Genomic DNA, 26,172 nt, shown 5'->3' with positions numbered 1-26,172 from the left:
AAAGTTTTAAACCTAAACAAGCAAGGCTTCTAAATGGGGTAAAACTTCAATAAGGAAACTTTTTCTTGTGTTGAAACATTCCTGTTTTTTTCTACTGAAACACAGCATCACCTCAAAGCCCTAGCTTTGCTCTGTGCTGTCTGTAAACCGAACAAAAATGTTGCTTCTGGCTCGAAGAGAATATAATATATATCTAACATAATGCAACTAGAGGGAGTTCTCACTAATACAGGCTCCCCAGCTGGAAATAAACTGTTGTAGATATCTCTACAGTGGGCAGGAGGGTCGGAGGTTTCTGTTTTCGGCATATGAGATTGCTTTTAGAGGACTTCTGCTGATAGCTATTTTTATTCTTAGTATTTTTCTCTTTGGCATTGATTTGTTTACAGCTCTTGTAGTTGCACCCAATTTCCACCTGTTATGGAGGTGCGATGACTTAAGTTGGATCTCATACGTAAGGAGCCCCTAATACCAGTTTGAAATATATTACCCCCTAAGGTGTCTGTATTAAGACCCTTCACGCTTTCATTCACCGGTCCTGCTTTTTCCCTCATGCAGTTGGTGTGGTTGCTCCGAGCAGTTGGTACCAGAAAGATAAATTTTCAATTTTTCTAACCACACCTGCATAATGATGCTATTGGAAGCTGTTTGCCCAAATGGTATTATTGACTGACATGACAATATGTTCTCCCATCTATACTGCAGTACCCCTTCCTAGACAGGCAAGTAGGCACCTCCATTTTTGCCTTCTTTGATCAGAGCAATCAGCGTGTCCATAGCGCCTAAAGAGGAGTGTTTCCCTACTCAAGTGACCGTGATAGCAGCAAATCTCCACTCCATGGGCACATGAGTTGTGCCAGGCATTTTAATGATGAGGTAGGTTAGCCAGGTTAGAATTGTCTTTAATTTGCACTTTCAGGGGCTGTAACATTTACCTGAACATGGTTGGCACTGGGAGAAGTGGAAAATTCTGTTGCACTTTTGAAAAAAAATCAAAGAAACAGCTTCAGATCTTGTATTTGAAACAGAATATCCTGCTGGTTGACCATGCACGTTGGTATCAGTAGGATTTTTTGATCCATAGAGCTGAATGATCACTGCAAGTAGTGAACACAAAAAATCAGTTCCATGGTGAAAAGCATGTAGTTTTGCTTTTATTTTATCTTTTTTCCTTTTTCTTTTCCAAGGGCGTTTCAGAACACTCAGCCCTTCTCCCTGCTGAGTGGCACGTTGAGTTCTTGCTCTTCTCTCTGCTCTCCTTGGAGACTTGGTAATTTTTTTAACTGGGGTTATCTGGGGTTTTGTCTAGTTTAGTTATTTTTAATAACAGAAAGAAGAGGCTGTCCTTCCCATTCCACCCACTATGGCACCCTTTTACTGTAAAATATAATTTCCTTCATGAGTGAGGAATGAGCGATGAACACAATAACTCGTGTGGGGCTGTGCACCATTCCTGGCACTTCTCATGAACTTGTAAGCCAAGGTTGCATTTTTTTATTCTGTTGTGTCCTGCAAACTTCTCCTCTTTCTTTGCAGAAGTTCTTGCAGGAAATACCCATAGGCTTTCATTTCATACTTACTGCTGCATTTCTTGTTATTTTTCAGGTTCTGCAGTGAATGGTTTTTGCTTTCAGTGTTTCTGTTCTGTAGGAGGGAACTGTGGGTGGTTACAGCTGTAACGTTTGCTCCATAATCCCGAAGCACTTGTTAAAAAATTTCCCGTTTGCTCTGTTTCAATTTTTAACCAGTTGAGTGGCGTATGCCGGTGACCTGGGGGAGCCTTGCTGCGCCAGCATCGCACACTGAACTGCGTCCCACCAACACAGGGAGCACTTGGCTATTGTGACCGGACACTGCAGGACACACAGCCTCCAAAGAGAGGATAAGATGAGGGATGAAGGCTGTACTGTAAGCCTAGCAATTGCTGTGGGTGGGAACTGAGAAGAAAGGCTTCTGAAGATTTTATTTTGTGTTTGGTTTAATTTTTTCACATAAGCTTCAATCCAGCTGGTCCGCAACCTACGTTTCTGCCGAAGGCACTGGGGAAAGGCATAAGGGCGTATTAGGGAACGGTGGGAGTTGTCTTGTTGGTAGCCAACAGCAGAAGGGCCAAAGTATTGACTGGGAAACGTGTGAGAAAAGGATGCTGCTTCCTAAGATGAAGCAGAAGGTGTGAACAGCAGGTGGTTTGGATGGGAAGAGGGATTTTGGATTAGGGGCAAGGAGGGAAGAGACCACAGCTTGCCTTGGTTTTCATCCATGCTGACTATTGAGGAGCGTGTGGATGTTATGTCCTCGTGTTAACACTCTCCACAGTTTTGTTGTTATGGTTTTTTTTTCCCCTCCATGTTGTGGTGATGCGATATTTGCAATGCAAGCTTCCTTGATACTGTTGTTATAGAGACATCTCTCCTTCCTTGTGCCAACTATTAAGAGCTATCGTGCAATAGCATTTGAGCTTATTCTTCTCCTGGCATTAGCAGAGAGATTTCTTCTCTTTGTAAATGTTGAAATGTTTTGCAGCTTAGTTATAAATATAGCAAAATCATGTCGCTTTAGTTCCAGCATCTGGTAGGATCACTTTAAAATATAATTGAGTAAAAATTAGAATTTAAACAGCAATTTTGTCCCTATTTTGCTACTTTAAAACCAAAAAATCCAACTTTTTTGTCATGGTATGTATAAACAAATCCCTTCTTTCTTTCATGAAACTAAAAATAACTACAAATGCAGTCTCTTTCACAAATTGCTTGCAATTTGTATTAGCAGTGGCTTCAAGATTTCAAGTGTGGATCTGCCTATTGAACAGTCCCTGAACTGATGGATATAAGATTGTGGGCTTTGTCAGGAAGACATCCAGACATGAAACCCTGGTTGCCTCTTGTTTACTATTACAAATGTTCATTTTTGATAATTTTGGGAAGAAATGGAAGCCAGATGAAACGTGTGTGAATCATGTTGCTGTGCATACAGGTTCCTGCAATGTAGGGTGTACACCAGGGATACCGGTGTCTGTTCTCTATGCTGCTGACACGAGGTGTTCAACCCCCCTCTTGGGAAAGTACACGGCAAGTTTGTGGTGGGGTCTGAAATTGAAATGCAGGGTCTATTTATTCTCTCCCTACTTTTTTTTTCTTTTTTCCTTTTTTTTTTTTTTCTTTCTAATTTTTTCACTGTCTTGGTTTTTCAGGTAGCCTTTGGACCAGAGGCCTTTGAAGTTCAATCCTAGGTTTTGCCTTTTCATGTCTGGTCTCAGTTTCAGCACACAGGTTTTGCTCAGCCCTAATGGTAGGCACAAGCCTCTGCTGGGGAGAGGAGGCTGCTTGGCAGTAGGTTGTGAGCCTCATGTTTTTCAGAGCACTTCTGTGCGCCAGTTGTGGGTTTAGTATCCCGGTCTAACCTTCTTCTGAACAAACAGTGGCAGTCAGGGAAGATTTGCTTTTACAAGGTAACTTGAGCCTCCAAATTCCTCATTTATTTCAAATCAGTTGATAAAACTTCTGTGATTCTGTGCAAGGAAGAGTTTGTTTAGACATACGGAGAGAGCCCACTGCTTCTGTACAGAGCTGGAAAAGGGAAGTGCCTCTCTCTCTGTCTCAGAGCTCCTCATCCATTTTGCTCGTCTTTGCAAGAGTAAAATCTCTTCATTAGCCCTGGTTTATAATGTCTATTCCTGTGTAAAAGTAGTCAGCCTATTGCTTGGCAAAATAGCTGAGCCTTGGGTAATTTCACTGTGTTTATTTCTGATGACTTGCAGAGGACTAAAGACACGCATGGGAGACTTGTGACTGTGTCTCAAAAGGTGTTTCAGTCCCTGTTGCTAGTTTGGCTACTTTGGGGGAGGCTCTTGGTGAACAAGGTCTGTGCTGTAGAGATTTGTGGCTGTAGTCAGAAACCTGCTGGCATCTGTTAAAAACATGTAAGAGATGGACCCTGCCACAAAAGCTTCTTCTAAACTTAATCAAAGCGGGTAACGTGGACAAAGGATGGACCAGGACACACTTCAGCTGTGATCCTACTCCAGGCTTCCCAGTTCTTATGACTTAGATTACTCTGTTCTTAATCTAACCAGAGGCCTCACCCCGTGGAAGATGTGGCCAGCAGAGAAAGAAAACATGACTTGGTGGTTGTAGTTTGCTATCTTTTTGCATCACAACACTTATTTTTCAGTGTTCAGAAAAGATGCGTTACAGAGTGAGAGAATTTTACGTGCCATATCTTCATTTAAAAGCTGTGGCACGCATTAAATTTAATTACTCTCCTTCTATGGCTTAAATTGAGGGCAGCTTCAAAAATGAGGGAGGCTTCTATTAAACTTAATTACTTTTCCCTGCAGTCTGCATGGTTAGTAATCATGGGTAGATTCTAAACAAAGATACAGTAGAGAAATTCTTTTATGAGAATAAGGCTGAAAAGTAGCCTATAAAATATAGAGAGATGCCAAATACCTTTTATGCCTGGCTTTAATTTATTATTGTTATAGTTAGCTAGTATAATAATAACAACAATAATGTTTCAGCGTGATTAAGAAGGTATTGCTGGGGAAGGGGTGTTAGCTGAATTTGACCTTTAAATGTTTAAGCAATGAATTCTTCAATTCCTGCAAGTTCTTTTGCAGATTTATGGGGTGAAAAAAGGTTAATGATAGAATTTTTTTACAATGTGTTCTATTGACTATAGATGGCAGACCTGACAGTTAAAATGAAAATTGTTCCAGAAGAAACTTGAGTCAAACTAATTGTTGGAGATGTTATAGGGATGTATAATTATATTCACCTTGGAAAAAAAAAAAAAAAGAGGAGAAAAAAGTTTTATTACAACTGTGCTTTTTAAAGAACAAGTGGAGAAATAAAAGCTTTAATTGTTCTTAATTATAGCTAACTGTAATTGCACACGACCACAATATGCAGCACATCAGCAGCAGATTAAGAGATCCTGGCATATGTGTAGTGTACGGAGCAACTTTGAGCAGAGGTGTAGTTTTATGAATATAGTTAAGTATAATTTAAGTCTCCTACTCTGGATTCCATCTGTGTTGATTTTATTTTATTTTTATGGCTATTGTGGCAAGATAATTGTCACTCAGAAAGTGCTGCTGTGGTGATTTATCTGTTCCAAACGAGTCAAAAATCTTCAAAAGGAAAACTTGTTTTCTTTTACACTAGTGACGTGATGCCACCAGGAGAGATTTTTCTCAAATGCCCTTGTGTGTCAACTGATGCAGATAGATGGCTAGGAGGATTTTTTTTTTTAAGCATCTCGATATAACCAGCACTGAGCTCCTCAGGGTTTTGCAGCGTGGTTGAAAACCTTTGTTAGCAATCTATCCACAAGTTTTTTGGATTCAAATCCCTCAAATGTAACCCATGAGTTTTTAGCCCATGTGAAAAATGGTGCTTTGAACAAAATCTAGGGGTGCGAATGCCTAAAGGTAGACTCTGGTTTCTTCTCTTTGCACCTGATTTACAGTCTAACTTCTTTTTTTTTTTTTTCAGCTGCGTGCACGCAGCTCCTTTAGAATTTTTGAGTGCAATTTTGCCTGTAAAACATGAAGCTGTTGTTACATTGTGAACTGAAGAGGGAATGCAGATACTCAAAGGAGGCAGCTGAGCTTCAAAACTACTGGCTATATTTCCTACCAAAAACCAGATCATTGCTGAAAGAGTGAGGGTCAGTGTGCACCATATGATTGATGAATGTGTGCATGGTCTTGTGACAGTAATTTCTGCATCTCTTGAGTACTTCAGATGCATTCAGTCTTTGTCTTGATGTGCCAGGATCCTCTCCGATGTTCCCAACCTGTTTTATCTGTTCCTTTTACCCAAAAATAAACAAATCCATCTGTCACTGAATGCCTTCCTTCCAAAACATAGTTCTGCAAAATGTTTCAGTCTTGGACCAGCAGCAGAGTTGATTCAGCCTAAACTTTGTGGACCAGAAAGGATCTTTTCGACTGCTGGGATAGGGTTGGGTTTTTGCCCTGCTTGCTGGCACAAACTGTAGCCCCTGTTGTAAGGAGCTGTACTTCGAAGTTTGTTCAGCTTTGTAGTTTGGGAGGAGCGTGTATGCCTACCCCAAAGCAGCAGCGAAGTCTTTACAAAAGAACCGTGTGTTTTTTGAATAGGGGGTTTCACCAAGGACAGTGATGCAGAAAAAGTGAGAGGCAGATTTCTGAGAGTAAGAAGCAGCATGAAGAAATCGGGAGAAATCACTCACAGCAAAAAGAAGAGGTAAAAAGGATGGCTAGTTACACGAGCAAACATGCAATGATGTAGGTATAATAGAATTTAAAGCTCATTCTTGCACGTAGAAATGATAAATCAAAACTTGTTGTTTCAAGAGATTTACTGCATGGAGAATCTCCTGATAACTGGCGTGTTCTAAATAAAGCATTCGCTTCAAATGGCAGCACCGTGGCAAAAATGTATCTATTACAGGGCTGCTAATAAGCAAATGCGAGCAGTGTTTCTTGACAGCAGGCTGTGGGTGTTTTTTAATAGATCTGTGTTAAGTAGAAAAGGAATAAAAGATGAAACCCAAATAGCAATCCACTTTGGCTACTGTTTTCTCACTCCCAAGTATAGATGGATGTATTGACCCCGATCAGTAATTCTTCAAGCATAACTCTGGTTAGTAGAAGCTAATGCGGAATTAAATGTGTACACATTTGTGTGTGCGTTCCCAGAAAAGCTAATGATACGATTCCAAATGCTGAACATGTTCCCCACTCCTCTTTGTTAATACAGTGTTGCTTATGCTCGGCAATAAACTATTATTTCTGTGCTACTTCTGTAATTACATTTAATAATCAGCTCTCACAGTCCAATAGTATTAAACGTAGGAGTATTTTCAACAAACTATGATAAATAGCTCCTTGCAGAACTGTTGTACTTGAGGAAGCTTTATGGCTCTCTTTGTGAGATTTGTCATTTTCTTAATGCAGCTTCAAAAAGCTTCTGAGCTTCGTTACGTACCCTCACTGTATTTTTCCCTTCCCCCTCTGCCTGGGAGTGTAGCTGGGTAAATGAAGCTTAATGTGCCATTTCCAAGCACTGTGACACTCCTCCAGGGCTGGTTACATTTACCATTGCTAAAGTCTAAATAAGTGAGTTTTAATGAGCAGGAATGCTTGCTAATAGCTGATTCAGGTACTTAGTAGTCCATGTTATTTAACTGTGGTAGAATTACAGAACATAAATGGTCTGATGATTAATAAATGTACCTGCTATATACTGCAGCCTAATAGTTTTTGCCATTAAAGAACTATCTTAACTTCTTCTGGTTTGGATGTGGTTGGGGAGAAAAAGACTTTCTTGTAGATTTATATCACTGGTAACTTACACCTTAAAACTCTTTAGATAACAGTTTCACAATGCCATCAATATATTGTTCAGTAACACTAATGAACTGGTTAGAGAATGATGGTACTTGTGTGCTTCAGCTTCCTGAGGTGGCCAGCTCAGCAGATATAGTCTCTCTGATTAGGGCTGTCAAAAATAAATTCAGCCCATCCTTGTAAGGTCAAAAATAAGACAGCGAATTAGATCTTTATCTCCTTTCTTCTCTTGTGCTGTTCATTTTGGGCAGCGGTAGAGGGACCAGTAAGAACAGAGCTTGACCGTCGTTTGTTTTAAACACTTCTGATTTGTGGATGGGCAGGTGGCAAGAGAAAAAGGAAAAAGGCAGAAAAATAACAGATGAACAACAAATGAACAAGAATGGAGAAACAATAGCATCCAACATCTGTTGCAGTTTGTGCTGAAATACTCCAGAAGATACCGCAGTATTTATGGAAGCAGTGTAAGGACTGTTTTGAACTGCAGCTCCTGGGACACAGACTGCTGGCTAGCAGGCTTCTCCGCAGAGTCCGTTCTTGCCTTTTTCCTATTCCACCCCATGTTTCAACCTGACATTGTCGTTTCTCAGATCGCAAGGAGGAGATGTCGGGACAGAGAGGAGCTAAGCAGTGACTTTATCTTTGAGTAATCGGTAGAGAGAAAGGCAGTAACCTTTTCAGTGAGTGGATTAAAAGACAGTAGGGGCAGATGTCTGAAGGAGGTGTTGGCAACACCGGCGTTCCAGGTAGAGGTGAGCTGTTTTCAGTACTTCCTGTATTCGTCCAATGAAACCTTTGATAAAGAAAGGTAGGTTTTTCCAAAGTCATTGAATGCTTCCTTAGAGCTGGGTTAAGGTAGCTGCAGTGTTCATTAAAGCTGGTTTCTGTTTCCGTAGCTGGGAGTGCAGGCAGAGGAGTTTACATCTGCCTGTGGTACAGCATGTGGCCATGCCCAGCACCCCTCCTACCGCATGACACTTCAGCAAGAACGGACTCTGTGACATTTCTGGTATATGCTGAGTGGAAAAATAGAGCGAGAGTTCCCTGCTCTTGAAACTGGAAGTAGGAAGACCCCAAAGCCTGGAAATCTGTGGGGTTTTCAGGGGGTTTGTTATTTTTTGAGTTTTTTTTCCCCTGGTAGCTACCAGTGCAGTTCCTGTAGAAAACCAGTTGTTTGCATATTGAATTGAGCAAGCATGGCCATCCCCTTCCTAACTAATGTTAGTTCTTAAAAGGTGCCTGTATTTTAGTATCTCGCTTTGTTCCAGAAAAAAACTTCAGCGATTCCCAAATGCATGTCTCTGCCTGGTTTGCATTGGGTAAGAAAATTGAAGAAGCATTTGAACACGTAACAGCTGAAGTAGCCAAGTTGTCCTGACTCAGTACAGTATTTTGAGACCAGGATGGGCTGTCATTTCCAAGCTTGGTATATCTTGGTGGAGAATCAAGAGTCACTTCTCTGAAATCAGTTTAAATAAAGCCTCCAAATTTTGAGTGGCTTGAAGTCTGTGTATGTTACTGAAAACATCCAACACCAGGGAATACCACACTTTTGAACTGTTAGCATGTGAAGTTGGGGGTGGAGGGAGGATGAGGTGTGGGCATTCAATGGAAAATAGTTGTTAGGGTGGCTTTTTCTTTTTGGCATTTCATCACTGAAGACGTGAAGGTTTGACCCAACCAACAGCTGCTACATCATGAAAGACCCTTGTGTAGGCAGTATATGTAGCTGCTTCCCGCACCCTACACAAATATGACAAAGTCTTCAATATCAGAATAGATTTACTGCAGCCCTGTACAACATCCTAGAAATTGAGGAAGAATCTAAGCAACCCGTGTCTATATTACTTTAATAATTTCTATGTCTTTCTTCATACATCTTATGCACTGCTGTGATTGTATGACTTCTTGGTGCTGTTTAGCCTGGAGAGGAGAAGGTCTCAGGGGAGACCTTACAGCAGCCTTCCAGTACCTGAAGGGGGTCTAAAGGAAAGGTGGGGAGGGACTCTTTATGAAGGAGTGTGGTGATAGGACAAGTGGTAATGGTTTTAAAGTGGAAGAAGGTAGATTTAGGTTAGACGTGAGAAAGAAATTCTTTACTGTGAGGTCCCTTCCAGCCCAAACCATTCTGTGATAGTTCTGTAGAATTAACACGTCCCAGAGTTCTCCTTCAGTTCTACATTTGTGCAACTGACTTTGGCTGCAAATTAGTACTGAGACTTCAGGTGTGATTCCCCTCTTTTGTTTTGTACAGTGGAGAAGAGATGGTGGTGAAGTATAGCGCTGCAACCAATGGAAGTGGTAGCATGAGCTATAGGTCAGTCAAATACAAAGCGTGCAAAATTTTATGCACAGGCAGGTTACAGTAGGTTTAATGAACATATGGGGAGGAACATCTGCTCTGTTTTGGATGATCTTTCTTCTCATTTTGGAGAGAGACAGAGAGTATGTTCCTCCCACTGAGCTCATACACAGGCTCCTGCCTCAGGGAGCTGTATCACTTCTTTCCCTATACTAACAGGGTGAGGATGTAGGAGTTGATACTGTGGTGGATTCTCCTACATGTTCCTCCTGCTGCTTGCTGTGCCCCAGAGAGCCAAATTCTGTACCCATGGTGCTTCCTTCCTTCCTTCATTTCTGAACCACTAACTTTCAAAATGCAACACTTCCCTGAGAAACACATGGCAATGGCACTCCCTGTGCTGCGACAGCCGTGTCTGCACACCCGCGATGGCATGGAGCAAAGCACCAAAGTGGGATCTTTCTTCATTTCGTCTCTGTGCCCTGGCATTTCTCCCTGATGACCCTGGCATCCTATCCATGCCCCTGTTACCAAAATGGACACACTACTGTGTTTCTTCCACCTATTCATTTTTATCTTGGTCTTTAACAGCAGAGCAGAAGGTGCAAGAGAGATGATGTCCTTGGTGGGTACTTAGACAAGAGGCCAAGATCTTAACTGGGATTTGTAGGTAAATTGCAAGGAGTGAGGATTTGGCCTAAATTATACTTTAACTTGCAAGTTATAATATTACTGCCTTGAAAGATGTTGGGGGAGAGGGGTAAAATGAAACTTAAAATTTTATGAAATAAGTAAAATAGTCACAAAGAAGAGGGCATGTTTTATTTGGGATATTATTTCTGTATTGTATGTACACTGGACTTACACTGTTTTGGTGGCAGGTGCTTATCAGTGAATACACTGAGATTTCTTTCCTCCTTACCTAAGGAGCAATGAAAAATTCAGAAGTAGCAAATTTAGAATTATAAAAAATGTAGCTTTTAAAAATAATCATGGGAGAAAACAACAAGCATGTTTGCTCATGTTCTCTATCTCAGTCAGCTAATCTTGCAGAATGTCAGCTTGTATAGAAATAGATTTTTACATATGAACTTGTTACATCACTTCCTAAAAAAAGAGTATTTAGCTTGTACTTAAATAGCACATTCAGGGACTGTTTATGCAGTATTTCTGCTGCAGATTTATGATTCCTGTTAGGTAGCTAAGCTCTGTGTGAAGTTTTAAAATGGCAGTGTATTCATTTGCTGCTTACTGTTTGAAAAATAAAATACTTACAAAAGAATCACTTTGAAATCTTGGGGTTTTTTTAATATCTTAAATTTTTAAAAAAGATGAAATAGTTTTCTCCCATTTTGATCTTTACTGGTGACAGGGCACAGTTCTAAAAAAAAAAAAAAAACAAACAAAAAAATACCACTAAAAGCATCTGATATAAAGAAAACAAAACCTTCTGTGGAATCCATCAAATTAGTCATAGCAAAACTGAATTCAAAATTTAAACCCCGTGTTTTATACAAATGTAGCTTGTTTATTTTGCTGCATTCTAACAAAGGTGAGAAACTATCCAGTTAAAGACCAGTGAAATGTCTTGTGTCTCACAATGGTATTTCAATACACACCATTAATTCCTCCAAGTCAGCTCAGACATAGTCCCCCCCATGTGATCTTAGGAAGAGCAGAGACAACAATGTGTCTTTGGAGGTGCCATTTTTCAGCTGAAATGTGAAATCAATGTCGTGACCATTTGAGGTCATTAAAAATCCCATGGCACTTTTCTGCAAGAGCGGAGGCATTGACTCCCAAGTCTTGGTGAAATTCCAGCTAAGTAATTATATTCCTTCTGGTAGAACCTTCCTTTTAAAGCTAATTTAGTGTTCCTCTTCAGCTGTTCTCCCCTGCTTTAAGTGGAAAATCCTTAATTTCCCTTTGTAAACTTTTCTTTAGTTCTGCTTTATACTGACAATTAGTAGGTGTCTTTTCTCTTGCCACATCACTGATGCATGTCTATGCAGTAGCCGCGAGCGAGTGTGCAAGCATGGACTTCTGCAATTTAAAAAACCGTTTATTGATGGTCTGGTTAAAAGCCATTGAAGTTAATGGGACGTATCCCTTTGAGTTAGTGGTCACAGGAGCCATCAACGCTGTAGCTGAGAGGTGTTGCTCAACGGTATGTTTTGGGCCCCTCTCTACCCTGATTCTCTTGCGTTGCTGGGTGTAGTGTAGAGAGTTGGTAGAGTGGTGTCTGCTCCCCGGCTGCCCGCAGACAGAGCCAGGAAAGAGTGGTTGAAAGCATCAGGTGCGTTGTTGTTCTGGCAAGCCAGATTTGCCTCTGGGGCAAAACACAGAACAACTTCATGGTTGTGCAATATATGGAAATATTTCAAGGGAGAACTTCCTAGTTATCAACACCACTGCAGTTTGTTAGACACACCTTACTGGTACACTTGGCGTATCCAGTTATGCCCACTGTGGATGTTCCTGGAAAAATATATAACTTCTCAAGTGATCCTCTCAAATCAGAATCACAGAATGTTCGGGGTTGGAAGGGACATCTGTGGGTCATCTAGTCCAACCCTCCTGCCGAAGCAGGGTCTCCTACAGCAGGCTGCAGAGGACCTTGTCCAGGCAGGTCTTGAATACCTCCAGAGGAGACTCCACGACCTTCCTGGGCAGCCTGTTCCAGTGCTCCGTCACCCTCAGAGGGAAGAAGTTCTTCCTCATGTTCAGACGGAACTTCCTGTGCTTCAGTTTGTGCCCATTGCCCCTTGTCCTGTTGCTGGGCACCACTGAAAAGGGCTTGGCCCCATCCTCCTGACAGCCACCCTTAAGATATTTATAAACATTTATTAAGTCCCCTCTCAGCCTTCTCTTCTTCAGGCTAAACAAGCCCAGCTCCCTCAGCCTCTCCTTGTAGGAGAGATGCTCCAGTTCCCTCATCATCCTCGTAGCCCTCCGCTGGACACTCTCCAGTAGCTCCTCATCTTTCTTGAAGTGGGGAGCCCAGAACTGGACACAGTACTCCAGATGGGGCCTCACTAGCGTAGAGTGGAGGGGGAGGAGAACCTCCCTCAACCTACTGGCCACAGTCTTCTTAAGGCATCCAAAGATCCCATTAGCTTTCTTGGCAGCCAGGGCACGCTGCTGGCTCATGGTCAACCTGTCGTCCACCAGCACTCCCAGGTCCCTCTCCACAGAGCTGCACTCCAGCAGGTCCGCCCCGAGCTTGTACTGGTGCATGGGGTTGTTCCTCCCCATGTGCAGGACCCTGCACTTGCCCTTGTTGAACCTCATCAGGTTCCTCTCTGCCCCAACTTTCCAGCCTGTCCAGGTCACGCTGAATGGCAGCACAGCTGCTTGGTGTATCTACCACTCCTCCTAGTTTGGTGTCATCAGCAAACTTGCTGAGGGTAGATTCTAACTCTTCATCCAGGTCGTTGATGAAGAATTTAAACAAGGCTGGGCCCAGTACTGACCCCTGGGGGACACCACTTGTTACCAGCCTCCAACTGGACTTCGCGCCGCTGACGACAGCCCTCTGAGTTCTGCCATTCAGTTAGTTCTCAATCCACCTTACTGACAACTCATCCAGCCCACACTTCCTGAGCTTCCCTAGGAGGATGTTATGGGAGACCGTGTCGAAAGCCTTGCTGAAGTCAAGGTAGACAACATCCACGGCTCTCCCTTCATCTACCCAGCCAGTCATGTCATCGTAGAAAGCTATCAGATTAGTCAGGCACGGTTTCCCCTTGGTGAATCCATGCTGACTACTCCTGATAACCTTCTTTTCCTCCACTTGCTTGATGATGACCTCTAGAATGAGCTGCTCCATCACCTTTCCCTAGATGGAGGTGAGGCTGACCGGCCTGTACCTCATTTCTCTTCAGCTTGTACTTATTTCTGTTCACTCTAGTGCAGTGTTGACTGTTTCACCCAAACCGGAAATACCAGCTTAACCTTTGGGGTTTTGTTGTGTTTCATGGAAAATGAGCATAAATGATAGAACTAACTGCTGCTACACATCCCAGGGAATCAAATGGGTCATGGTCACTTGTCCTGGACAAGACAGGACCTTCTGACCCTCCTGGCTGAAATGATGACTGCTAGCTCTGATGCCTAAAACCATGACCTCAGGGTTTGGACACTTCTCTTCACAAGTTGGGAGACTCCCATATTCTGCATCTTGGGGGTTTTCTGCTTACATTTGTGCTGCTTTCTTAATAGCACATCATACAGATCACTTCCTCAGCTTCACCCTTATCGTTATGTTCTTATCCTCGTGTGCCTTGTGTGCCGTGGGTGGGCTTCAACCTCTTCCCAAAGTGTGAGATGGCAAAAGGAAGAACGGTGACATGATTGCGGGAATGTGTTGCTGCCTTTCATCTTGCATCTTCCCCAGCCCCCCAGTAGGTCGCTTAGCTTGAATCCACGTGCTTTGCTTTTTGTTGTTCTTGATGGAGACCTATAGCTTTCCGAATCACTGTGGGTCATGATCCTGAAGAAGAAAAAATTGTTTCTAAAGCATAGTCTTCACTTGCGTATTTGAACTCAGTACTTGCTAAGTTTCCTGGCATGCATCTAGAAGAACATACAGAAATTACCTCAGTTGCCCTTTGAACCCCTGCGTTGTCTCTTGTGCCTCAGTTTATGCCTCTGCAGAAGCACAGCGCAGAGTATTAAACCGGACAGAAATGTTGCGCAGTTAAACCCCAGAGCTGCGTTGTGCCAAGCCCTGCACGTAGGTGGCTGACAACAGCTGCCAGTCAGCCTCTGAGTAAAGAGCGCCATATGATTTCTCAGTGAACAAAACAATGAACACAAACACAACACTCTCCAAATATTCCGAAGAGTTTTCCTGAACAACTTTCTTTAAGAGAAACTAATAGGCAGTAAAGTCTGTTTGCTGATCGTTATGCAGATCTTCCCACTTCCACTTCACTATAAGGTTTTGACTAAAATATTTATCTTTTTCTGCTTTGGTACACATCCTACTCCGATCCTACGGGAAGGATTTCTCAGCCTGTAGAGAGAAGTGACAAAATGTGTGTGTGGTGCTCAGTTCACACTCGCTGGCTTTCTGAGCTTAGAGGATGGCCATGTAGCCCTCTCTGGAGGGTGCAGACACTCTCTGCTAGGTCAAAGCTCCTCACAGGTCTAATGAACATGTAAACCCACAATCTGATCTTTTTGGAAGACCACACTTGACAGGGTAGTATTTTGGGGTGCAGACCTCCCACCCAGCACCCTCCTGGTTTCAACGGCACCTTCATCTTCCATATGTACGGGCCACGCTGCCCCAGATCTGTCCTGCGCAGCTGAAAAAGTGCTGGGGAATTGTAAATGACCTTCCTGGAAGTGCTGTGGCTGCGGCTCGCCAGTCGCCCTCCAGCTTTTCCAGGGTCTGTAGCCTTGTCCTGTTCTGTCCTTAGAGCTGTTGTGCATTACCTTATCTCGTTTGCATTTCAGTGGAATTCGGAGCAGCCCTGACAAGGCGTTTGTGTTTCCATCCTCACTCTTTTTTCAAGGTCATCCTTTCATATCATAGACAGGAAGTGAAAGTACAGGATCATATATTCATTCTCCTTTTGAGTGTTATCCTTCTCTTGTTTTCATCCAAGAAGAAAAATATTTTTTTCCTGTAGATAAAGTAAATTATGAGTTATGTTTATTGTATGTGTCATTTGAGAGTACTAGGGATCGGAAAATTGGTTGTATAAGTCCAACTTCAGTTTCTTGAAATACTGCAGAATAAGTATCTATTATCTTTAAATAAACTTTAAGGGTTTTCTTGATGAGTAATTTGCTCCATAAGATTTTCTTTTCTAAACTCCCATGAAATATATTTATAGCGCAATGTTTCAGTTCCTGGTATTTATAGGGCGCTTACACTGGACGTTAACCATCTTCAGCAGTCTACGTACCATTTATTTCCAGTGATGTTGCAGGGACAATTGTGTTTGTTTTCTAGGAAAACAGTAATTTTAGTGTAATAATCTGAAGGGGTTTTGAATTTTTTTTGTGGTTATATGTTTACTGGGTTGACGAGAAACAGTCAAATCTTTGGATAGTTGGGAAGTAATCAGACTGCTCCTCTTTGACTTGTGAGTTTTAGAGTTTTATTTGAGTTCGATCTGTATTTCAAAAATCGTTACCTTACACATTTTTTTTAGAAAGTCGGAGTTTGACTTGCTCAAATGTGAAACTGGCAACACAATTAATTACATTAAAAATGTATATGCTAAAGGCCTGTAGAGCCTTTCTTTAAGATTCTGATCACATTCAGGTTTTTTTACCACTGTATCGACTATTTAATAATTGTTTTCATAAGGCCAGCATCTCTTGTAGAAAGGGTTATTTAACAAAAATGAAAATCTTTAGAAATTTAGATGCACCAATCACTCACCGCTCTGCTCAGAAGCTGACAGTCTGTTTCCAGTTTAACATCCTCTTTTAAACATAGCTGCTTCTGCTTCTTGAGGCTTCCTGCAGTACTCACCTGTGATTTCCCTGGTTGTCTCTTTAAGCTGGTGGAGCAACTGCTGTTTTATAAAATGTGCACCCATAGCCTAAAGCAACAAGGTTTGTGCTATTTGTTACTAGAGCAGTAATAGGTAGCTAAAGGCTAGGGAGTCCCTTTAGAAGAGGAAACAAAGAAACGCCTAGCCTGACTTTTTAGTCCAGATTCTTTCCCCAAAAAAGCATTTCAGTGAAAGGAGATGATGCCTGTGATTAGTGGTGGAAGGGAAAAATTTCCTGGCTATTGGAATCGTTTAGTGATGGAGTTCTTTGGTAAGTTACAGAAAATATCATGTTAATTCTTTAAACTGTGTAAGTTACGAGTAGGGCTTGGAAAATAAGGTGGTATGATACCAATGTGCAGGAGTTTAATGAAAATAAAATATCGAAAATGTACAGCTGTATCAAATTACCTTGTACAAACCAAGTCTGTGTTGCTGCACTCTAATTTCATTTTCTTATCTCTTTCCATTCTCTTCCCCTTGCTCCCGGCTCTCACCTTTGATGTCATTTATATCATGGACTTTGTTCATCACAGGCATCTGCTAAACATGGTCCTGTCTGCCTTTGCTGGGGTGGGAACTGGCTCCTCTGAGAGGGCTGATGTATCTGTTGGTCTGTGGCTGAATGGTGTGTGTGAGAAAAGGGTGTGATCCATCTCTTTATTTTTTGCTTATTCCTCTTTGCAACCACTGAACACAGTTCTGATCTGTGCCTTTTGAAGCAACACACTGGGAGGTTGAAGGCAACCTTCTGTGACCGGCAAACCGCCCAGCCTGAAGGTAGAGACTCAATGCAAATGCAAAGCCGCGCATGTTTAGCGGGACCATTTTATCTTCTCTGACACTGGAATGGAGTCTACAATTGCCAGTGTAACCATTAAGGAAAAAGCCTGAGTGTCACTGTGGGGTGCTCAACAAAAAATTCGTAACTGAAGAAAACAGACCCTTGTAGCTGCTTGTAGTTCATATAGTGCCAGAAAGCATGGGGGATCTAGAACTAAAGAGGAGCTCTGAATTATTGTGGTTTTAGTATAACAACTCTGTAGTTACCCTATCAAAAAAAGTGGCTTCAGAACGTGGTAAAACTCTACAAGAGCCTTCAAAAAATATCTTTCTTCTTTTTTCTTTTTTTCCTTTAGATTCATAATGAAATTAGGCTTAGGGGTTCAAGTGGTATTTGTAAGGCTTATACCCTCGCAACAAAAATGTGTAGGCCTGGTTCCATACATAGAGATCACTAGATCCATGGTCTTGAGAATTATTAAGGCAAGGAGGATTTTGAGACCTGTCTTAATTACCACTACCCTGGAAAAAAAATATTTGGGTTTTTTTTTTTCACTCTGTATGTGAAAGAGGATGGAAAGATTTTCTGCTTCTCAGCTGTGAACAAGGAGACGAGAGTATTACGTTGAGAATTGTCCCATCCACAAGTTCAAGGCTACAGATGTGAAATTTTGCAATGTGGATCTCAGCTGAAGCAAACAGGGTATGAACTAACCAGCTGTCTTTCATGCAGCAAACTTAAACGTAGGACAGACATTTCATAACTGGACGAGCGAAGTGTGAAAGGAGATGGACCTCTGGTCGTCTAGGGTAATGAAGCCCCTTATGCCTCCTTGCTGGTTTTTTTAAGGTCTTATGTGTGGGAGGGAAAGGAGAAATGGAGCTGTCGAGCTGTTTTACTGATGTTTGGATAAGGTCTAAGCAAACGTGCTGGGGAGGGAAGCAAGGACATACGGTCGTGGTAGATCTGGGATGTATTTTAAGGACTGTGTACATAGGCAGTGATAATGTATTTAATTGTGCTTTACTGTGACGTACCAGTTACATGAGCCCACTCTCACACTGAGTTTCCCCTCAAACAAATTGCAAACCCACAAAATAGATTTGAGCAAGTAAATTAGATCAAAAATCATGTGTTTGCAAAATAACTAGTGCCTAAAACCCAATATAAGAAGAGTTAACACTAACATGGTATTTTTTTCAGTCCATAACACAGTTATAGATCTGTCTAATGTCTTGCCTTTGCTGCAGCACTGAAAAAAGGAAATTTTTTCCGCTGGAAAATTGGCCCAGTGCTACGTTTTGGCTATATAGAATCATGCAGTACTGGCATCTGAAATAGTGATAATTTTATGCCTGAAAAATGACTAATTGAACTATTGAGAGCTTTATTCTGATGAAATCCTTAGATCACACTCCATCATCTGTTTTTCACATTCTTGTGTATATCATCATGCAGACATCGCATCTGCAGGTGACGCATTTGCGTATAAAGCTGTGTGTATGTGTCTGCACTCCTATGAAACACAAGAAGTAGAAAAGCATCTTTAAAATGTTATAGCTTCTTTAAACACAGGTTAATTTTTCCTCGCTTTGTGTCTTTCAGAGAGACTGCCACAGAGTTGTCTGGAACATTACCAAGGTAAGCAAGTTGCTCGAAAGTGCATCTGTGCGTCAGTGTCTGGAAGGTGCTGAAAGAAGCACGACCTTTTGAGCCAGAACATGATCCTTTTCTGAAGGAAAACTGCTGGGATACTGAGAACGGGGGGTGCCGAGGGGAGAACACACGCTGCGTGCCGTAGACAGACAAATGACAGTGAAATACGGGCGCAACCAATACTGCGCAGCTTCAGGTGACACGTTGAAGTGGCTTTGAGGCTTAGCACAGTTGTGCACCTGATAAGAAAAATCCCAGATGTGGCTTTCTTCCAGCTGTGCAGTTATACCCATTGCAGGTGGTTTGGCTTTTGCTTGCAATTTCACCTGAGGGATGAGGGGAGGGAATCTTGGAGGTAGGAGGGAAGAACACTGTGATCTTAAGGCACTTTCATCTGGAAAGCAGCTTAGACCAAATTCTTCTATGCTGAGAAAATTTTTCATAAAATAATAGAACTAGACAGGACTCCCAGGCTGTGACAGAGGTTTTTGAAGAGAGACCTGCCTGCATATTGTCAGAGGATGCAAGAAGATGCTGTAATCATGCAGATAGAGAAGAGGGTGGAGAGAAGGGAAACAAAAACAATCTGATATGGTAATCTGTCACTTAGCAGAGACACCTGATGAGCAAAAAAAAAAAAGGTACTCTTAGTCCTCTTGCATCTTCTGCCACCAGTTTTACTCTTTGAGGTGCAGGGGTTTTTAATGAGATCATGCTTTGAGGGTTTTTGTTATCCCCTGATTAATACCAGTGTTGTAGTTCATAAAATGTATAATGTTAAAAGGATGTTTCAACAAGAAAATCAGTTTTCTTTAAGTGTGGTAATGCATACAAGTAATTTCTGCTTCTAAAGCAGAGGAAAAAATGTCTATCTTTCGTTATGGTGTGTGCGGTGTATATTAGTTGGCTTGACTGTGTTGTTAAGCTGTAAAAATACAGATTTTCACTGTGGGGTCATTTCTACCCCTTTGCAAAGTAGCACCTTGTTTCGGAAGTACAGACTTGTGTAATTTATATCAGTTATTCATTTATTAGATACCTTTCCTCTCATGACTTACCATCATGCGATATTCTCAGGTGTGCAAGCGAATATGCTGGTGAAATTTTGCCAAGCATTGGAAGTGCTGACCAATGATCAGGCCTACCTGACACACAAAAGATTTTATTCATCTTCATTGCAAAAGAATTACAATTCTTCATACATACAAAAAACCATGAAAATAGAGATTCAGCAGAGTAGCTGTCTCCTTGATTAGGATTGTCAGTAACACTGCTTAGCTGTATCTTTTACTGGCTTTAGTGCTAAAATATTTCCAGTTTGATTGCATGCACCTAATTGGTTAGGTATTATATGACTAATATACTGGAAACTTGAAGTCCTTGTACTGCAGAAATGAATTTGATTGTAAATTAAAGTTAAAATGAGAGATACAGATGCTTGGATAAACATCCAGTTTCATACTTGCCATTAGCGATTGCCTAAATGTGTTTTTTGAATTATTACCACAAGGCTTTAATTTCAACTGTGGCAAGATGTCGCAAGTAAAAATCAGATTATGTAAGCAGCATGCACAAGGCATTGTAAATGTGTTATAAATATTAAAACCAATGATCTTGTCTTGATTTAAAACAACTGTTTACAGCTGTGCGCGGGGTGGCCAGTCCTGCAGCCTTCTCAGGGATTCACCTGTTCCTCCGTTTCTCTAAACAAGCAGTTCCTTGGGGTTTTTAATCTTAACGCTGTGATGTATTAATCTAATATTTTTTGTTCTCCTTTCAAACTTCAAGTGAACCCATGTGCTATTAGTAATTCGTAGCAGCGAAACAGTCTTATTTCCCCACCAACACCACATTTTCTTCCACCTTCATCCTGCAGATACCTTATACTATATAAAATTTTAGGTGTTGCACCTTGAAATGATGAAACTAATAACCCCCTTCCCATAGTTACTCTGCTTGTTGTATTTTGTCCAATGGGGCAGAAAAAGCCCTCTGTAACGGTAGAAATCTAACTCTCATTTGTGCTTTCTCAGGGCAGTAGCGACTCGTGGATATAGTTGTGGCCAGGACTGATCAAATGTTTTTCAAGCATGCATAAACCTGGTGAAAGGGTTTTCCCTGCGAGCGATGTAAGTGGGAGCAAATGTGTCTGTAACTTGGAGTATTTTGTCGGACTGCCAGGAAGTTTTAGGTACTGGGGGCATTAATTTCTTGTTGTCATTTAAAATGAAAAAGGGGGGAGGGAATCCTCCAAACCCCTTCTGAATTTTACCTAGTTGAGCTACGGAAGAGAAGTTAGGGATTTGTTCCCAGAAAGCCATGTAAATAGTGAGAAGTTACATAAGAGAATATTTTCTCTTCTTCTGTAGTAACCCAGGGAGGTTACTTATGGGCATTTTTTAAAAAGCAAATATAACAAAATGTCTTGGTAAATGGTAACATTTAGTGTAGTCTTGCCAATTCTTGCCAATGAAGAATATGTTTCACTGATAGGCAACAGTAGAAAAATCTGAGTTGGTGTACATTGTTTAGAAGGAGAGTTAACAGATTGACTTTGCCTGTAGAAAGATATAAAAATATTCAGCACAATTATATTGTGTCAGTTCTAATTTACCAGTTATTTCTGATTATTTTGGGAAGCTCAGGCTAGAGAAGGAATTGAAAATTTGAACTTAAAATATGATAAAGAAGCTTTACATTTTTTTGTATTTAATGACATTATTATATCTATGAATGTATATAGTTTTTTTTCAAATAAAGGCTTTCTGTGTGCACAGCACATCAAAGAACGGATCTTCACAGGGAAAACTTAATATTATTATAAAGTTGTTCGTTGCATGACCTATTTAGAGTACTCAGATACTTCTTGTTGTAGACTACATAATTAAATTTTAAATGGAACATGATAAAGAAATTATACTGGTGATCTCTAGAGATTTGAATACCCTATTTGGATCTTTACAAGAGTGTAGCGAAGGCATACTTTAAAATTTAATAAAGGTCTGGCCTATTTTTTTTTTCCATTTAGATGTTCTATAGCTGCTATGGCAGTCCTATTTCAAACTGTGTTTGCTCTCAACATTACATAGGTGATACCTGCGATAACAGAGCTAACTGAAAGAATTAGAAGAAATTTAGCTTAGCTTGAGAAATGCACCATTTAAACATGACACAGAACAATTAATGAATGAAGATAAGCTCCTAAAACCTTGTGCTACCTACGCTTTTCATAGACCAGCGTCTAAGCTAAGCGGTCGAGGGGAGCGGTAAATTAGCGAGGTGGAGCGCTCGAGCCCAGTGCAAAGCCCTGTGGGCACGAGGGAGACGATGTTTGGAGCTTAAACGAAAAAATACTCGGCTTCAGTATCAGAGGAATGATTTCAGTCTCTAGCCGCTTGTGTTTGTGTCTGTGAAAGTTACTTCATATTTGAAGAAGAATAAATATTTTAAATATAGACTAACAGCATGGTTTGTTTATTTGCTTAATACTAGGTTAGTAATGGTAACAGAAGTAAAATTTGAGCTACTTTTTCACTTTTATGTAGTGGCTCAATTTTACATTTCACTTGGAGGGGGAGGAAAGTTTAAAGGGTCACTTTCTCCTCCAAGCTGTTCTTATTTACTGTTAAATAAATCAAGGGAATAATTTGCATAGATATTTTTCATAGAAAAAAATTTTTACAAATATCTCTGCAGCCACTGCTTAAATCATAAGCATAACTCAAGAAAACTTGTATTTTGAGGTAAAGGCCATCTTAAAATTGTCATTTAGAAAATTTTTTTAGAGAAGTGGGAGGAAGTCTGCAGTGAAATATAATGGCATGATACATTGGTATTATCAATCAAGTATGTTCAAAATGGAAATTTAAATCTTTAGCTTGTCTTAGAATTGTAATAATTTGCAAACTTCGTATTTTAAACCACTGCTCTGAAATAGGGTGCAAGTTTTAAGCCCTCTCAAGTTGGGGTTTTATTCTCCACCGTTCCATGAATTTCTTTCATAGTGCCTAATTTACACTTACTGTAAAGACTCTTGTTCTTGCATGTCTACAGCATTTTGAAAATAGAATTTAAGTACCGAAGTCACTTTGGTACTTCTGAAAAATGTTAACCTGCAACTTCACCATTATTTAAATCTAATGCAACTAAGCTTTTATCTAAAGGGAAAAGAAGAATTGACAACCCACCATATGACAAGCAAAATGAAGTCTCTTGATCACTAACTGTCAGCAGTCTTTCTAATACCATTGTGTTAGGGAATGATATGTCTTCCAAAGAGCTAAGTACACAAGGTTTTGAATCATTTCTGTCTTGACAGCCTAACCCAGGTAACTACTTGTAAGTGCTTGGATGAATTATAAAACCTGTGTGGCTCTGTAAAGTGAGTTAATAAAACATCTATGAGCATTTTAATTAAAACGTGAAGGATTTTATCCTGACAGTAATAAGGGCATGGACTAAAGGCCTACTTGACATCTCAGTAGCTATCTTCACTGGTGTTGCATGGATGGTGGGAGTTGGGGTTAGCTTCTGTGTTTGCTCTTCTTGGTCCCTTTCAGGCTGAGGTCTTCTGCCAAGCAATTTCTCTCACTTTGAAAACACCAAGTTATACCTTTCCCCCATCACGTTGTGGATGTCCACTCATGTCACCAGTACTGCTTTGCCAGCTGTGTCAGGCTTGAACATCCATCCACCTACACCATATGTGTCTTTCTGCCAATCTGTGACAGAATTTTCCTTACCTTGATACAACATTTACTGAAGTTTTATTCTCCCTTAAATAAAGTAGGGATTTGGCATAGCCCATTTGTGACTCTCCCTTCTAATGGACAAGTTCTTATTTCCACCTCCAAATCCCTTCTCAAAACTCACTTTTGTTTAGAGGCGTATAAATAATAGGTCAAGAAAACGTTGTTCATTCCAGGTGGCAGACAGTGGTAGCTCATAACATTAAAAACTCTTGAATGTCAAGCTATATCCAGCTAACCAAGGTTCATCTCTGGAAATGATATCATCATGTATCTTTTCTGAAACCGCACCATTAAAAAGAAAAGAAGAAGATTCCAGCCCTCGATATTTAAATGTTCTGACGTCAACTGTCTGAAAGAGCAGGCTTTCCATAATTTGGATGCCTGCCATTTTCTGAAGAAAATCATTATTTTAATTTGAGACTTGAATTTAACTAATCACTCCCTTAAAAAAAATTAAAAAAAAAAATCTTGCATTTGACCTTTCTCTATGCCTTAGGTGCTTATTTCTTCTAAATACTGTTTTCTTTCAGCTAACCTTTGAGCTGTTTTTCTGTACCGCAAGCAGGACTGCCTATTACCCATTGTATGTGCTGTATAGGAATGCCCTGATGTTGTTTGGTCTTTCTGAGGTACTGCAATGTAAATTACAGTAATTATTTGGGATAGATGTTATTGTAAGTGAATCTGGGTTTTTTTAGGAAATAATACACAAGTTGTCCCTTCACTATTTGATTTTTATTTTTTCTAAGTAAAGCTGGAGTTATTCCTTCCAGTAGCTGTCAGCATTTTTTTTTGTTGTTTTACATCCATTTTGAAATATGTTTTTTACAGCTAATGTTAATCTTGAAACACACTTATGTGCAATCTGATCCCTTTCTGAAGAGGTATTTTGGTATTTTTAAAATCTTAAGAGGAGCCTAAGAAGTGTAGAGGTGATTATCCATATGTGCTTACTGATGACTTGCATTCAGAAATTACTGAGATACCAATGGCAGGATTCACATTGCCTAAATTTAGCTTTTACAGAAGTCCTCGGTCTTAAGAACCAGGGGAGAAATGAAGAGAAATAGGTGCCTCCTCCCAGGACAGGGTGAATAACCTTGGGGAATTGTTTTTCTTTCTCCATTGCCTGAAAGCGGAGCCTGGGGAAATAGCATAGACTAGATGCTTCTCCTGATGATACCTTTAATTTGAGTTCTCGCAGCCTGAGCTTTATAAGTGTTAAAGGGCCAAGTGATGTAAGCCGATGCCTGCTGGAGTTTTGAGGACATTGGCATTGCTTAACCTCAAAAAAAACCTTCACTATTTGTTACTTAAGTCCTAAATATAGACCCTGGGAAGGAGGGGGGAAAGTCAGACAAAAGTGATTGTTGGACTTGATACGACCCTGACCCAGAAGGCAGTAACTCTTCTCACAGTGCAGAGTCCTCAGAAATCATGGCGTGCGGTCTTGAAATGGCTCCTAATTATACATAGCCTTTGAATCTTAAAAGGATTGTAAATTATTTTACTCGGTGACCTAGGTTTTGAACCCACAACCATTTTTCACCAGCAATTGTTAGCATCTCTCACAAACGCTAATGAATTTGACAGCAGACAGAAACGTCTGGTAGGGCTTTTATTTTTATTCCCTATTGTAAAACTCTAAAATTAGAGACATATTCCCTTCTTTTTTTTCTGTTATTCACTTTTACCAGACTTCCAAGCATCTTTTTAACTTGTCTTACAAAGCACTGCCATCCAAACGTGCCTAAAGAGGATAACGTGCAGCAGAAATGAAAGGACTCGGATCTCTTCATTTCCATTCCTGAAGGTGAATTCCAAGATCGTGATTATTTTTATTTATACAGTGCTTAAAGAGTGCTAAATACTTTATGGAACAAATAAAAGACCTCTTGTAAAAAGCACGCATTCCTATAATCTAATTTTAGTCTCAAATCAGGCAGTATGAATGCTAAGCAGCAGGGCTTGAAGAAAAATGGAAGGTATATGAGGGCTACACCAATAAGATTGAGCAGTTATTTAGGTTCATTATCTGTTCCGCTTAATAGCGCTGCAACATCTTACTGGTTTAAGTTAAATTTACATTGGTCTGCGGAGAACATTTGACTGACACAGGAATGGTATTTCTTGGATTTGCTCAAAAAATTAGCCTTTGAACAGAAGTTTGAATAAAGAGAGAGAAAGGGACCATTTCAGGTGGATTTCGAGAGGTCATTCTAGTGTAAGAAACAGCGAAGGAAACCAACTTAAAACAGAAAGTCTTTTTTTCACATTGCTGTATTTCCCAGCTCAGTTGAAATATTTCCGAGTTAGTCATTTCTGTGTATGCTTTGCTTAAGTGTTGTTTTGGCACTTAAGATCATCAGAACAATGTTATTTAGAAAGTCAGTACAAAGGATGAAATGTATGGGAATAACTTCAGATGTAAATATACATTTGGGGCAGAAAAAAGGTGTATGTACATCTGCCTCTGGAGAAGCAGACCAGCAACTGGATTCAAGGAGAGCTCTGTTAACATGGCAGAGTTCAGAAGCTTTCTCTTAGTACCTTTGCTACAGCATAGGCAAGGCACATATCAGAAGTTATGATAAATATATATCATAATAATATCCAATACAGAGCATTATATCATATGTTTTATGAATAGTCATTTCAAGCATTGGAACAGGCTGCCCAGGGCAGTGGTGGAGTCTCCATTCCTGGAGGTGTTGAAAAAACGTGTAGATGTGGCACTTTGGGACATGGTTTAGCAGGCATGGTGGTGTTGGGTTGACAGTTGGACTTGATGACCTTGGAGGTCTTTTCCAACCTGAATCACAGAAACA

The 26,172-nt window shown here is 40.6% G+C and overlaps 1 protein-coding gene across 3 annotated transcripts in view; it reads left to right on the top strand.

Annotated features, from left to right (window-relative positions):
• Window positions 1–26,172, top strand: part of CELF2 (CUGBP Elav-like family member 2) — a 571,124-nt gene that overhangs the window by 243,088 nt on the left and 301,864 nt on the right. For all 3 annotated transcript variants that reach the window (XM_075428972.1, XM_075428969.1, XM_075428973.1), the window contains one exon: window positions 18,543–18,578. Coding sequence is in view for 1 of the 3 variants with exons in the window: in XM_075428969.1 (XP_075285084.1) it covers window positions 18,543–18,578 (36 nt within the window). In the remaining 2 variants the exon portion in view is untranslated. The remainder of the gene's footprint in view (window positions 1–18,542; window positions 18,579–26,172) is intronic.

The sequence above is a fragment of the Opisthocomus hoazin genome, chromosome 8 (genome assembly GCF_030867145.1).
Source record: "Opisthocomus hoazin isolate bOpiHoa1 chromosome 8, bOpiHoa1.hap1, whole genome shotgun sequence".
Classification (NCBI taxonomy): domain Eukaryota; kingdom Metazoa; phylum Chordata; class Aves; order Opisthocomiformes; family Opisthocomidae; genus Opisthocomus; species Opisthocomus hoazin.
The sequence above is the reverse complement of the archived record's forward strand: the minus strand, read 5'-3'. Positions and strand labels throughout refer to the sequence as shown.